At 32.8% G+C, this 14332-nt stretch overlaps 1 protein-coding gene across 1 annotated transcript; it reads right to left on the reverse strand.

The window, feature by feature from the left end:
* Nucleotides 1-1609: 1609 nt before the first annotated feature.
* Nucleotides 1610-13534, reverse strand: LOC113392723 (uncharacterized). The gene is made up of 5 exons (XM_064220780.1): nt 13379-13534; nt 12663-12902; nt 11173-11206; nt 10488-10640; nt 1610-1758 (listed from the first exon to the last, which is right to left on the reverse strand). The coding sequence occupies exons 1-5, from the start codon at nt 13511-13513 to the stop codon at nt 1610-1612; spliced, it is 711 nt and encodes a 236-aa protein (XP_064076850.1). The 5' UTR covers nt 13514-13534.
* Between the last annotated feature and the right edge of the window lie 798 nt (nt 13535-14332).

Here is a 14332-nt window from a genome sequence, read left to right on the forward strand (position 1 = left end):
GTAATGGACGGTTAATATTTCCAATGGAGCAGTCGTGGATGTGTTATATCCAAACAATACTGTAAATCTTCAGCTATGTAAAGGCCGATTGCAGTTGATTGTACACACACACTTGTGCACTAGAATATCCCCAGCGTAGTATATTCGTGACCGAAGAAATTTTACTTTGGGGCAGTAATGACTAAGCATCGAGTGGCCCATTTGTCCGTCCGCCTATCGATTTTATATAAAAAAGATCAATAAGAGTAATCGGTTAATTCCATTTTATTAAGTGTTATTGTAAGGGTATTTTTCATCAATTTAGCAAAACGTAATTAAATTGTATTCATGATTTGAATTAAGTACGCATTGCTTAGATTTTTTTTTATTATATAATTATACATATTAAACATATCCCGTTACTCAGACATGGCCCGAGAAAGTTTTGGCGTTATTAATAATTAAACAAACGTTACGCGACCTTCGTATGTATTAAATCTAAAATTAATTATTCTCCTGTAAAATATACCAAGTTTATACTAATACAGGGGAAGGGTAAAAGAAAAAGGAAAAAAAGTCGCGAATACCAACCAAGTTTGCAATTTAAATTCTTAAAGTTTCTGAACGTTAAGTGGATAATGGTGATTGGGCCCACAAGTTTTATTTCGGCTTAAGATATTGCTTTATTAAGCAGTTCCGAAATTAATAAACATGAAGAATTAATAAATTGAATAATATTGTGACAATATTTTAAAAGCAAATTTTTAAAACTATCAGATCGTACCCAATATTAGATATTAGTTCTTTGCGTATTTATTTTCATTTTAGTTCTTACTGTAATTACGAAAATTATAAAGTATCAAAGATCATTAGCGCTTTCGTCCTTTGCTCCATTTTTTTGGGTAACTTAGAAAGAAAGCTTGTAGTCGTATTTTCGTGTTCAAATTTGTGCTCGAGGAATCTTTTTTCTTTCAAATACGGCGACACATTCAAGAATCTCACTTAGGTCTATAAAAATGTACAAAACAAATATATTACAAAGTAAACCAATCAACATTTCTCCCTTCTATAAAGGTTTTTTCTTCTTAATGCCTAAACTTGAATCGCAAACGTGAAGGGTGAGACAAATCGATTTCTGGAATAGTGATTTCTCTTGATTTAAGAAATTTGTACACTTCAATTATGTTGTTTTTCATTTAAATTTAATCTTTACTTTCATAATTTCATTGGTTATAAACTATGTCTACAATTTCAGTTTGAGTTTTGTTTACATTAGAAGCCATTTTCGCATACAAAAGTGAGGTATACCAACTATTCTAAATATGCCTGTTATAATTTTTATGTATTCTCTCTATTTTTTGAGTTTTTAGTGCCCACATACTTTTATGAGATATTGTATCAAATCCTTACAAATTTATTGTGGGTCACCTTTTTTATAGAGTAAGATTATATTTGATTCGAGCCATTGTTTAGGTATAATCGCTGTGTCTAAGATGAAATTAAAAAGGTGCACCAGTGGCGTGACTCATAGTGTTCCAGCATACCTAATAGCTTCGTTTGTGACTTTATTTTGACCTGGGCTTTTAATATTTGTTTATAATCGCTAGTTTATTTTCAAAAGCAAAATTAACTAGCCTCTGTTCTCTTCCTTTTTTTGTCCATACCCATATTTTTTTGTTATTAAGTATTCATCTTTTAGGATTTGACCTATCTTTGCATTAAAGTCACCCATTTCCAAGGATTTGTAAAAGTCATTGATCTCAACATCATTCGCCGCCGCTGTAGGCGCATATATTTGTTTCACGCTCATAATATATCCTTATAAATTGAGATTCAATAATGCCTCTCTTTCAGTGATCCCAATAAAGCTTTCCATATATTATTTTAATGATGTATTTATCAGAAAACTGACACCAGTTTTTCCTGGAGTCTCATATTTCTCTATTTTACTTCCAATGCATCTGATCTTTGACAAACCAATAATGTCATATTTTACTCCTTTTAAAGCTTTCTGGAGTGCAATCATCCACTCATGTTAGGATAAATCCTTAAATTGTATGCCACATAAATCTTTTGACTTGATTTTTTGTATAATTGTTGATTATTTGAATGTTTATTTCTTGGAACCCTCCAAGGTGATAATAATCTTCCACGGTGACCGACCGGCTTGGAAGATATGTAGTTTTATTTTTGACTATTTCAGTTCTCTTGAGAGGGTGTCCTACTTACTAGTTGTGCTGTGCTTGTTTACTTGTGGGTGTTTTGTTTACTAAGTAATTTAGAAGACCTGGTTTTACTATCCCTTCCGTTGCTAGAAATTGTTTTATTTTTCTTATTAACTTGCGTTCTAGTGGATTGGTAACTTTTATTGGTCTGCTTTTCTTGCGGGATATTTGAAGAGAACATTTTTTGCTATTTTTCGAATCAAAGATAATATTTGTTCTCATTTTTTTAATATTATCAATTTATCATATTTAATTATTGATTTATTTCCTTTCTCCCTCTATTATTTTAGTTGTTCTTGTAATTCTCTTCGTTTTTCTAGGACGTGAGGGGGTAATCTTCTTTTATATAATAGATGGTACCATGCAATACTTTTTCTGCTTGAAAATCTGAATGTTTTCCCAAGAGCTATAAGAGTTATTATAATAGGGCGACGATTTTCAGATTTTTTTCCTATTTTTCTGATTTCTTGGATATCATTATGTTTTATATGTACTGATAGATATTTGGTTATGAAATCAATAATTATCTTTCCTAAGTCCGAGGAGAAATGCTATTGTTCTTCGATACCAAATATCATCATATTTCTCCATCGTGCTTGTTTCTCCAATATGTCCAATCTTTGTTCCTGTTTTTTTACATTTTGTTTCAAGTCTTCATATTTTTCTTCCCATATGTTGAATTTATAATCAAGCATTTTATTTCTGTTTTCTGTAATATTTTCTGTGACTTTTGCTCCACTTTCCTTGATGATGTTTTTCTGTTCATATACTTCCTTATGTATTAGGCGTAGAGTAGCCAAAATTTCTTCCATATTTGTTTATTTTAATTACAGATTACTTTTGCACTTGTTGCAATTTGCTAATGTTTACATATAGGTGTCGCCACCATCCAAATTTTATCAAAATCTATTTAGTACTACTATGCACTCTCTTTTATAAGAGACAAGACAATGTCCTAATCTCCAATGTTACGCGAGCATTCACGACGGACTATGAGGTTTCGTGAAAAGTTGTTAATTATCATACCGATTGACGGCTTCTTCTTATTATTATAATAGCTTTTAAACGCTATTATAAACTTTGCTAGATGCGACTTATAATGACATTGCGACGCAATATGCCATACTCAATCGGTAAAGCAGGTTATCGCTCGTACTGAGCACACGAAAATAGATCTAAGGTGACGAACCTTTTCTTACCCCGACTGTACATTGAGGTAAACACTGCACTTTCGAGTTATGTTTTAAGTAAAATTTGCGTTTTATTTTTTTTATTAGCACTTTAATTTACGGAGCTGATGTAAAACGTGACATATAAGCCCTCCCCTCAAAGAAACATCTCTTATCAGAATAAGATTCATTTTATCACATTTAAAAGTCTGATTCACGTCGTTCCACAAAAAAGAGTTTATCAGATGGCGGTATAAAAAAAATTTGTTCCCGCTAAAATGAAAGTTTGTCCCGGCATTGCGCTTAAAGAAAAGTAATGTCTGCTTGATTCGAGGATTTTATACTTCAAGTTCCGTAGACGGAAAGTGTTAATAGTTAGTACTTTACCCTGACCATTCAAGCTGTTCTCTGTTTAAATTGAAATCGAAGGAAGTAAGCTTAATTGTATGCAACTAGCCTTATTCATTTTTTTAATAAAAATATTAAACAACTTGACGCTTGACCGCTTACCGTGTGTTCATATAAATACTTCCTCATAAATTTAGATATGTTTACCGCTAAGTGAGCCTTCAATCTTCACAATATTAATACTATCTTCCTCAACTTCTTATTGAGGATAGTTCGATATGAGACGGAAAGACTGACTATTACATTGCGGACTAATAAATGAAACCGGATATACCCGAAAATAATCAAATATGAGATATTTTTGCCGATGGATTTCCTTTTAATAAAAATATCTCTATCAAAACAAGATCGTTGTTAGATTCTACTATAACGTTATACTTTATCTTTTATGTGGAAAATTGTTTTCCGACTCAAAGCCAAAAAGACGAAGGAACGATTTATATTAAACAAGAACTGTCAAAAAATGTATCAGATTGCTGTCTCCATTTGTTCTTGTTGTTCCTGTATATTTTTTTCCATAAGTTACTCTATGTCCATTGTAGAGTTAAGGTGCATTCAATATTTTATGTTTTTGATGTATAAAACCTTCTCTCTCGCTTTCCTGCATCTGTGGGAGTCATTTCATGAAAAAGGACGGAATTGTGTAACAGGAGGCCAGGGAAGGGTGAGCTGTTTGATCTGATCAAATAGCGCGTGCGATGATAAATTTTACCAATTAAAAGTGGGAGTTCATGTAGATTACAATTTAAATTAATTAGTGCAATCGCATTGAATATAAAAATAAAAAACGAATTAAGTGGTATTTGTAATTAATACGTTGAATTAAAGTGTATTGGGTAAATTGAAAAAAATAACGTTCCTATTTACGTGACTTTCCAACAAAACTTTTTTTATATATAAGATACACAAGGAGATTTCCTTTTGAACAGTTTTGAAGGAAACCATATTAACAATCCATTTAGGCAATATGCAAGTCCGTCTAGATAGGTACCACTACCACCCACTCATCCCATACTCTACCATCAAACGGCAATACTGAGTGTTGTATGTTCCGATTTGGGTGAGTGAGCCAGTTTAACAACAGACAGAGGCACAAGGGATACATCCCTTGTGCCTCTTGTTACCAAGGTTATAGACGCGTTGGCAATGTAAGGAATGATTAATATTTCTTATCTAATGTCTATGGGCGGTGGCGCATATGCCCGTCTGCCTATAATATTTCATAAAAATATTTTCTTCTGCACGTTATTTCTTCTAAAGTGCTATGAATAATTTATAAATTTGTTTCAACCAAACTTTGTGTAAAATTTTGTTACTTACGTTTTTCTCGATTATTTTTAATAGTGAGTATTACCAAAAAAATATATGCATTTGAATACAATTATAATGTTTTTGGGAACAAAATAATAAATACGGGATAAAAAATATATAAAAATACATATATAAATATTTATTGTATAACTTTTATTATATTTTTATTCCTTGTATAATTTGCGTGTATTAACTCCCATACCATCATGTTACGAATATGAATCCCAAATAGTATAGGATTATAGGCAGTAAATACGTCTTTTAATAGGTTCTGCCTCTATCACACGCAACCCTAAAACGCTGAACACCGGAAGGTTTCTTTTGATCGCGAAACTGATAGCAGTATTTCACGAAATCCCATAAAAGTAAATTAATGCGGTTGTCACGTCCGGAAAAGCAATTATTTGATTTAAATCACACGATAAAGAACGTAGCCTTCCTACTAATATTGTTAATGCGTGTCTTTTTTGTTTGACGATTCGTGATCTTTACTCGAAGTCTTGTCTGCTTCAAAGGATACTTCGCCATACTTTAATGAATTATTTATGTTTTCGTATGTCGAATGAAGGTGTTATAAAGGTATCGATTTTAGGGATGAACTTTAACATTTTGATTAATAAATGGTTTCCCTAAAGAATGTATATTTATAAAAACGCTGTGTCCGAAATAAGTATTCCTTCTAAAATTATTTTTACAATGAACAATAAAAATAATTCATGGCGTTTAATTTTCAACAATTAACTGTCTACGGGCACAGATAGACTTTCTGCAAGACTTTTTGCCGCAGATTTTACAAGATTATATTATCATTAAGAATATTGAATGTTAATAAAAAATAGTAAAATTTTCTGTCTAAATCCCATTACGTTTGAATAGATTTGTTAACTTTCATCACAGTTTGGGAACCTAAATGCGGCATGTCAAAAATATCTCTATCTATTTATACATATAATAATATTGGCGTGTCTGTTTGTAATATTGAAATAACAAATAATCGCTTTTTACTAAATGTATGTATATGTATGTGTGTAAAATGCATATGTATGTATACACGGTACATATACAAAAATAATATTTTTTACAATTTTCGTGTGTCTGTCTGTCTGTTTGTTCCGGCTAATCTCTGGAAAGGCTGGACCGATTTTGACGGGACACTGGCAGATAGCTGACGTAAGCTGTAACTTACCTATGCTACTTTTATTTTAAAATTAAAAATAAAAAAGAAGTCACGCTGCAATGTCGAAATAACTTAAATTCAAACGCGCACGAAGTCGCGTGCACAGCTAGTGCTATTTTAAGAAATAACTTTTATTATAGATAAAAAACAAATACAAAGTATGCAGTAGGTAAATATAGATTATGTAGATTTGAAGTGAATTTTCACTTATACAGTCCTTTATTGTTTAATATCGTTAGTAGTACTAGCCGTGTCTACTATTAAGGAATCAATTCTGTGACGATAGGAAGGTTTGTTATCTTAAAATCATGAATTTGGTATTCATACATAGCCTGACACTTCCCCTTGAAACCACGTAAAGGTTTGATCCAGCGTATAACTTGTCTTCTAAGAAATGGGAGTGTACTGGGCACTGCAATATTTTTTTAATTCTCATTCAAACATGGGTTGTATCCAAAATAAGTTTCATAAACATATGTATAGGTTATTGTATATATGCTCTTAATATGTAACACAATATTGACCTTTAGTGATCTGGTGATAATATACCAAACTTGACGAAATAAATTAATAAAAAATATGCTTCTGGAACTAGTGGAATATGTGAACTTATTAAAATGTTTTCCAATAAAACTCTCACGTGAATTCTCCTCAATGGAAACGAATATCGTCCAAATCTCGTGTAGTCGTAAATCTTCTTATAACAATTATCCCAGACATCACCTGACGTCTGCCTGTCACCTGTCTAGACCAAAACTTAGGGCTGATGTAACCAGATACAAGATAGCCGTCAACCATTACTTTTGAGAGAACAGTTTCATTTATGAGGTTATTTGAGTAAATATATTCTTTAACATATTAGAAATTTTTACTACAATGAAAAACCTATATGCGATTGGATTCGCCTATTGGAACTAATTTATTAATTAAACGAGTTACACTATTGTGTCATCGTCTCGAGCTGCCGATCATGTAGTTCCATGAGATCTTAATGAAAGGTAAATTAAACTTAATAAGGACTCTGTGATAAACTGAAGTGCACAGGCTTTTGCTAGTCTCTATAATCACTCGTATGTGTGATTAATTTAAATTTATAGTAATAAATACTTATGCAATATAGAAGCGTTAGCTTGCTTATTCATAGTTAGCTTCTTGATAGCCGGCAACGCACCTGCAAGCCCTCCGGTGTTGCAGATGTCCATGGGCGGTGGTAGTCACTCTCCATCAGGTGAGCCTCCAGCTATCACATAAAAAAGTTAAAACTCGTTTCGGAAATAAACACCTGAAAAGAACCTGCGACAGAAATTTAGCAGAATAATTTTTAATGTCATATTTTACAGTAATTGTTTTGATAAAAAAAAATCCTTATTTGAACTAGCCTGGAGGCAATCATCTCATCTCCAAGGTGTCCAATCAACTAAGAAGCCGTTAGTTTTGTAATATTATTTAGCATACAAATGCTCTTTAACGATTCTTTTAAATATTATAATTGAATATTTTTGAACATTTTCTGGGATATTATTGCAGAAACGTGTACATTGTCCTTCAAGAGAGTTACTAACCCTGTGTAATCAGGTATTGGAGTTACAAGTTTATCATTGTGTCTAGTATTAAAATTATGGACGTCACAATTGCTGGAAAAGTCGTATATTTGTTTGCGTACATATATAACATTACCAAAAATAATTCTGAAACGTAGGGCTCAACGGGCCAATATATTTAACCTGTGGTAATCCGTAAAATTGTTGGTATTAATAATGTTAAGGTATTTCTGCTTTAACACAAATAAATTTATTGTTTTAAATTATTTGGAAAATGGTTGACTTTTTACTTCATTTTTGAGCATCCGGCCACCCAATGTTGTGTTTGGTATTTCGCAACTACGGACCGAAGTCATATTCATACTGCTTAGCGAGATGGTTCATAGTTATGTTTGTTTCCGTTAGATGGCGTTGTAGCCGGATTATTATGAAATTCTAGACTTATGTACTAAAAACTCATATTTACTATATATTAAGTTCCATAAAATATCATCACAAAATAAGGACCTGATACTAGACGTCATTTTGTAGTTGTATTATGAATTTTTTTTTTCTACTCAGCAATGTCACGAGAAATAATTAGATTATTGCGAGAACTTGAAAAATAAATGGGTTGGATAATTATATAACTGTCAAGCTTGAATCTATTTTGTCATCCTAATCTACGACAAACCATAAGTAACAAATCCACTAGTTTTCTACTTGAACCCTTGATGATTTTTTTTTCATAAAAATGAAAAAGGACGACGTTCAAGTTACAACCTTATCCACTAAAAAAGTCATCAAAACTGGTTCACAATGATTAAGCTATTAAAAAAATAAGTCGAATTAACAATTTCCTTCTTTTTGTAGTCAGATAAGAAAAATGAAAATTAAATTAGAATCCAGCGTTCAGCAGTATCCAGTAGTTTGTTATAATAATAATAATTATTATTATTATACCATACTTTTTTTTATTTTGAATATATTTATTGAACATATAAGATCCATAGAACGAACAGTCATAAATCGAATATTTATGACGAAATTCGACAAAAATTGAGTGTACAGGCAGACTACAGTTTTATATAGTAGTATAGATAACACTCTACGTCACACGATGTGATCTTGTTTTAATTTAAAATAATCATGAAATAATAGCAAGGGATTAATCTCGATTGTTAATTTTAAATATGTTTCTTAATAGACGTCTTATTCCAAGATAATTCAAACATACAACACTGGTTTCTCTTTTATGTAACTAATTTAGCGTTAATGAATCTACGAAGTGAAGTTTCAAGTACTTTTGAGTCCCGCATAGAAACTTCACAAATATTTGTAATTTAGGCAACAATGCAACAATTTGCTACGATCAAGCGATCTGTTATAATGATGGAGTCGAAAGATAGATAGCGGTCTCTTCCAGGACTACTAGTGAACCCGTGAAACTCTTGGAAATTTATCTATAAAAAGGACAAAACAGTTCAGCATCTATTTCTCCTCGGTTTATCAATCGTTTTTTGTTGTTGTAGTCAATAAAAGCAAATATTATAAAAGCAAATATCAAAAAACGCTTAAATGCGAATCAACTCATTTTTAATAGGTAGCCCGAAAATAAAATTTCATGCTTCTAATTTAAAAAAGACGACCTTCCAGACTAACCTGTATACGAAATGTCAACCCCTACTTTTCCCTTTAGGCATATAATATCAAGAAATGCTTAAATACGTATCTACTCATTTTTGATCGGTAGCCCAAAAAAAAATTTCATGCTTCTAACTTTAAAAATGACTGACTTCCAGACTAACCAGTACACGATATGTCAACCCCTATTTCTCGCCTTAGGCGTAAAATATCTAAAAATAAAGTTTCGTGTTTTTAACTTAAAAAATGATTGACTCCGATAAAATCTTTCAACCCTTATTTCACCCCTTCAGTGGTAGATTATCTAGAAACGCTTAAATACGTATTTAGTCATTTTTAATCAGTATCCCAAAAATAAAGTTTCATGTTTCTATCTTAAAAATGACGGACTTCTATACAAACTTTCAACCCTTATATCACCCCTTTAGGGGTAGAATATCCAAAATTCCCTCCTTAGTGGGTGTCATGATATGTTAGTTTATAAGTGTACAGCCTAAAATATAAGTTTCATGCTTCTAGTTCTAAAAATGACAATACTTTCAACAACTTACAACCTTTCATCCCCCTTTTCAACCCTTTACAGCACTTTTTTTCCAAATAAAAAGTAGCCTATGTCCTTTCTCAGGCTCTAGACTATTTGTGTACCAAATTTCATTTAAATCGGTCCAGTAGATTTAGCGTGAAAGCGAGACAGACAGACAGAGTTACTTTCGCATTTATAATATTAGTATGGAAGTATGGATTAAAAAAGGGCGAAAGGTCCTCGAAAAGTGCTTACGTGCCCCAACATGGTTAATCCAGCCCTAAAACGGCCCTAAGGCGTTGAATTACACGACTGCCCAAAATATGTTTTCAGGGTTCATATTTATGTATGTAAGTTTCTTTATTCCACTATAACTTTTAAAAGCCTTAACAGATTCGGATGTATGGAATATCAGTAGTTATATTCCATCAAGATAAACTGGCTATAAAAATATTCATTCGGAAATATGGAGCAGTTGTGTAAATATAAAATTTTAAGGAAAAAAAAATGTATAACTTTCGATTAGCTTACCAAGCCGCCAAAATTTGTGCCCTCTAAATTTAGGCTTCACTACTAGACCTAATGCGTTCAATAGTCTATCCACGCCAAGATACTCGAAGGTATTGCATTTGGATTCTACGTATTCCATCGCATTGAGGACGTTTTCCACGCGACGCCATGTACCTGAAACAATCAATAATAATATATATTTTAAATAACATGTAAACTGAATTAAAATTAATTTATTTGTAATGAGTTACACTACTGCAACTAATATTACAAATACGATAGTGTGTTTGTTTGTTCTGCTTTTGCGTCTTAAATACTCAACCTTTATGAAATGGCATACACGTTGTGAGGGGTTCAGGGTAGGTTGCAAAGGGGTATAAATGGCATAGGTTGCCCGAATCACGGGCGGAAACGATCAAACTATAAATCTACAATATCTATATTTCGATACTGCGATGACACTATCAGTTTTTAATAAATGTATAAAAGTCTCAGCAGTAGCATGTGGCAGATTTTCGTCCGAAACATGCAGGTTCAGGAAATTAAAATGTAAACACAAATTAAGCACATGAACAATCCGAGATAATGTTGATCGCTATTGTTTACGATAGCACGCGTAGAACATTAGTATTACATCAAACAAAAACACAGTTTGAAAATAATTTCATTTGTTTTTATGAACGCATCAGTTTTGGGACTTTTGTACAATTCAGGTAAGTCAGTCCCATTGTCACGTCTTCCTTTTGTTTAAACATTATTTGTTATTTATAGCTATTATATAGAATTCCAGGAGTATCCTAGCAGATTCTGATAAAGGATCTGATAGAATGCTTTGAACTAATCCAACATCGAACAAATATGCTTTTAAATTAGTTAAGAGTAACTTTCTCTGATTCTGAGTCTTGTCACGTTCCATCCACAACTGATGTAAATCTTTGATACTTCCACACTTATCACAATTAGGAGTTTTTTTTTCATAAGAAACCGGAAACTTTTTGATGAGATATGTCCAGACCTAAGATGATGAGCTGTAGTAATATATAAACTGTTTATTTTGTATCTGGTAAATAATTGGTTAAAAAAAAATAGCCGTGCAGTAGACGCATAAGATATGCAATATGTGATATCTCGCCGCGGTAATAAGATACATCTATTATATCCTATCGGAAAATTGGTCGCTATAATTTGACAGCCAACACTACCATCACATCAAACAGCGCGCGCTTCCCCGGCTTCCTGTTACACATTTTCATCCCTTTTCACGCAATCACTCCCATGAAAAGCAGGAAAACCAGAGGAAATATGTTATACATAAAAAAATGTTACGTATAATCGAAGTTTCTGGTACTACGGAAGTTACGCTTAATGTGAATTTGATAGATAACTATTTAGTAAAAACGCCTTCTACACACATACTATAAGCGGAGGTGAAAGAAAATCATGTAATCAGAATTAGTTTTTATTATTCACTTCAACAATTCAAGTCAAGTCAAGCCAGTTTTTCACGCTATACTGCTCTCCATTATATTCAGGGTCGGATTATACAGGGTTATTGGTAATTCGACGTATTCCCGTTAGGAGGTGATAGGGGTGATCATTTGCGATAATTTTAACTCCCATATGCATAATGCAAAAGTTAACCATTTTTGAGTTATAACGTTTTTTATTTTTTTTCAAAATAAGTCAAAAATGCAACTTCAAAAATTTATTTAAAAAAAAAGTATCAATGAAAATCTATTTTTTCTTCTGATTTATAAAAACAAATAAACACTGGTTTTTTTCAATATTAAAACAATTATTATCGGTCCAAATTTAAAAATGCGAGACGCAAAAAGATATAATATAAGTACTCGTACATATATCAAATAAAAAAACTATCTCAAAAATGTCAAGTACTCATTTCAGGTTTTAATAGATCAGATTATATTGGAGATGTTTCAAGTACTTACGTGTTATGCTTTCCATAAACGTTTAATTTTGTAATAACATCAAGCTAAAAGCGAATGCGGCTTCGAGAGTAAATACGTTTGAAGCACCAGCTAAAATGCCTGCCTTTATTTATTAATAACTAACATGTATAAAGTACCCACTTTACTTTGCTAGGCTATCTTCTAGCCATTGGTAGTAGGGCTTCACGTATTCCAGTCTTTATCACAAGCTTGCTTATCGAAACTAAAAAAAAAACAATAATAATACCTCATCCGCTGGAAGTTTTTCTTCGACATTTTCAACGATGCACACGTTTAGGGCGACTAAAGTTTTCTTTCCTTCGATTTCAGTGTAACAGCCGAGGCTCATTCGCTGAGATAGAAATTTCTTCCAAAGCTTAACAATACTGTTAACACTCTCTGCGTCTTCTGAGAAATCTGAGAACGGGGACATAATTAGACGTCTAATCTTTGTATCCTCAATCTCGTTATGCGAGAGGACGGCAAACTAATAGGACTGGTAAGACATCAATTGCAGAACTAGCGACTTTAACCCAAATTTACTCAGATAAGTCACCGTAACAGTTTTAAGTAAGAATTGTCTGTCGAAGTCATGATTCAATCCCTTGAACTTGGAATCTGCAGCTTTATACTGTGGCAGTCATAGATAGAATAAGCCGAGGCCCCGGCTTCAAACGCATGGAATTTAGTTTGTGACAAAAATGTTCCAATACTGCAACCCTTTATCCCCAATATTATATATTCGAAGGGTGAAAAAATGTAACCTATGAGCTGCATTGGGGTTTAACCTTGCTTCTTACTAAATTTTATCAAAATATATTCAGTAGTTTAGTTGTGAAAGCGTAACAGACAGATAGACAGAGTTACTTTCCCATTAAGTATATTAGTACAGAAGTAAGTAAAGATTCCAAATGATCTAAAAATGCTACGTATTACTGAGGTTACACAACGTTTCATCGGTTAGTGGTTTACAAGTATTTCAAGAGCTGTATTGTCGTCTTCTGGTGCCAGGTCCTGTATCACCCATTTGATACCATCTGTCTCCCAGGAGTCCCAAACTCGTGGGCACGAGGAATCCCAGTTCCTTGTAAACCCCATTTGAATCTGAAAATTATCATGCTTGATCCATTCATTATAGAAGATCCGAATTAACGTCATCTATCAATTACAAAATAGTGCATATGCAATGATGCACTACTATATGTAGTTGCATCCCGCGGCTGCACGCGCGTGTCTTGGGACTACGTCATATAGAAAATACCTCGGTAATCGGTTAAGTAGCTAAGAGCGCTTATTCTAATTGCCGCTTGACAATTTTTAAGTTTGTGTACGCGTAACTGCGTAGTGCTGCTATGCATGGTAGTTTTCTTGGGATAAATTAGTAACGGTAGTCCCATTCCTCTCCGTCCCAGTCTTTTTGAGGTTATTTAGTCCTCACGGCTACTGACGCCGCCCTTTGATTAAGGGTGTCGGGTTATTTACCACCACCCGGAAGACACGTGTGGGGTAGTAAAACGTAGCTCCCACGGACGAGAGCAACTCATCCTGTACAGGAGAGCCACACGCATGGTGGTCACGACTCTCAGTAATGAGGAAACGACTAGGAAGAAGAGGAAGAAGAACTGCGTAAGCGTATCTATACAGCTACTATAGTCAAGTCAATCGATATAGAACATTGTGATTCAATTGAAATATATGAAAATGTTTATGGAAGCGTAACAAACAAACAAACTCACTTGCATATTTATAATTTTATTTACGATAACAATTAAAAATATTATTATTTAATTATTCAAGTAACGACATTTTTGTTAGGTGGGTACAAAAATAATTGATTACACATATCAATTAATAAAAAAATAAGGATGAAATCCTACCTACTTCCTTCTTCAGAATACTTTAGAGCTATTATATAAG

This window comes from Vanessa tameamea, chromosome 5 (assembly GCF_037043105.1).
Source record: "Vanessa tameamea isolate UH-Manoa-2023 chromosome 5, ilVanTame1 primary haplotype, whole genome shotgun sequence".
In the NCBI taxonomy this organism is placed as follows: domain Eukaryota; kingdom Metazoa; phylum Arthropoda; class Insecta; order Lepidoptera; family Nymphalidae; genus Vanessa; species Vanessa tameamea.

Excerpts from the sequence above, each read along its gene's own strand:
- LOC113392723 (XM_064220780.1), bottom strand. The coding sequence starts at position 13,513 with ATGGGGTTTACAAGGAACTGGGATTCCTCGTGCCCACGAGTTTGGGAC. Across the intron at positions 10,641-11,172 it reads GGGACTGACTTACCTGAATT|GTACATGGCGTCGCGTGGAA; the intron begins GTACAAAAGTCC and ends TGATTGTTTCAG. Across the intron at positions 1,759-10,487 it reads GCACAAATTTTGGCGGCTTG|CGGCGGCGAATGATGTTGAG; the intron begins GTAAGCTAATCG and ends ATGCGCCTACAG.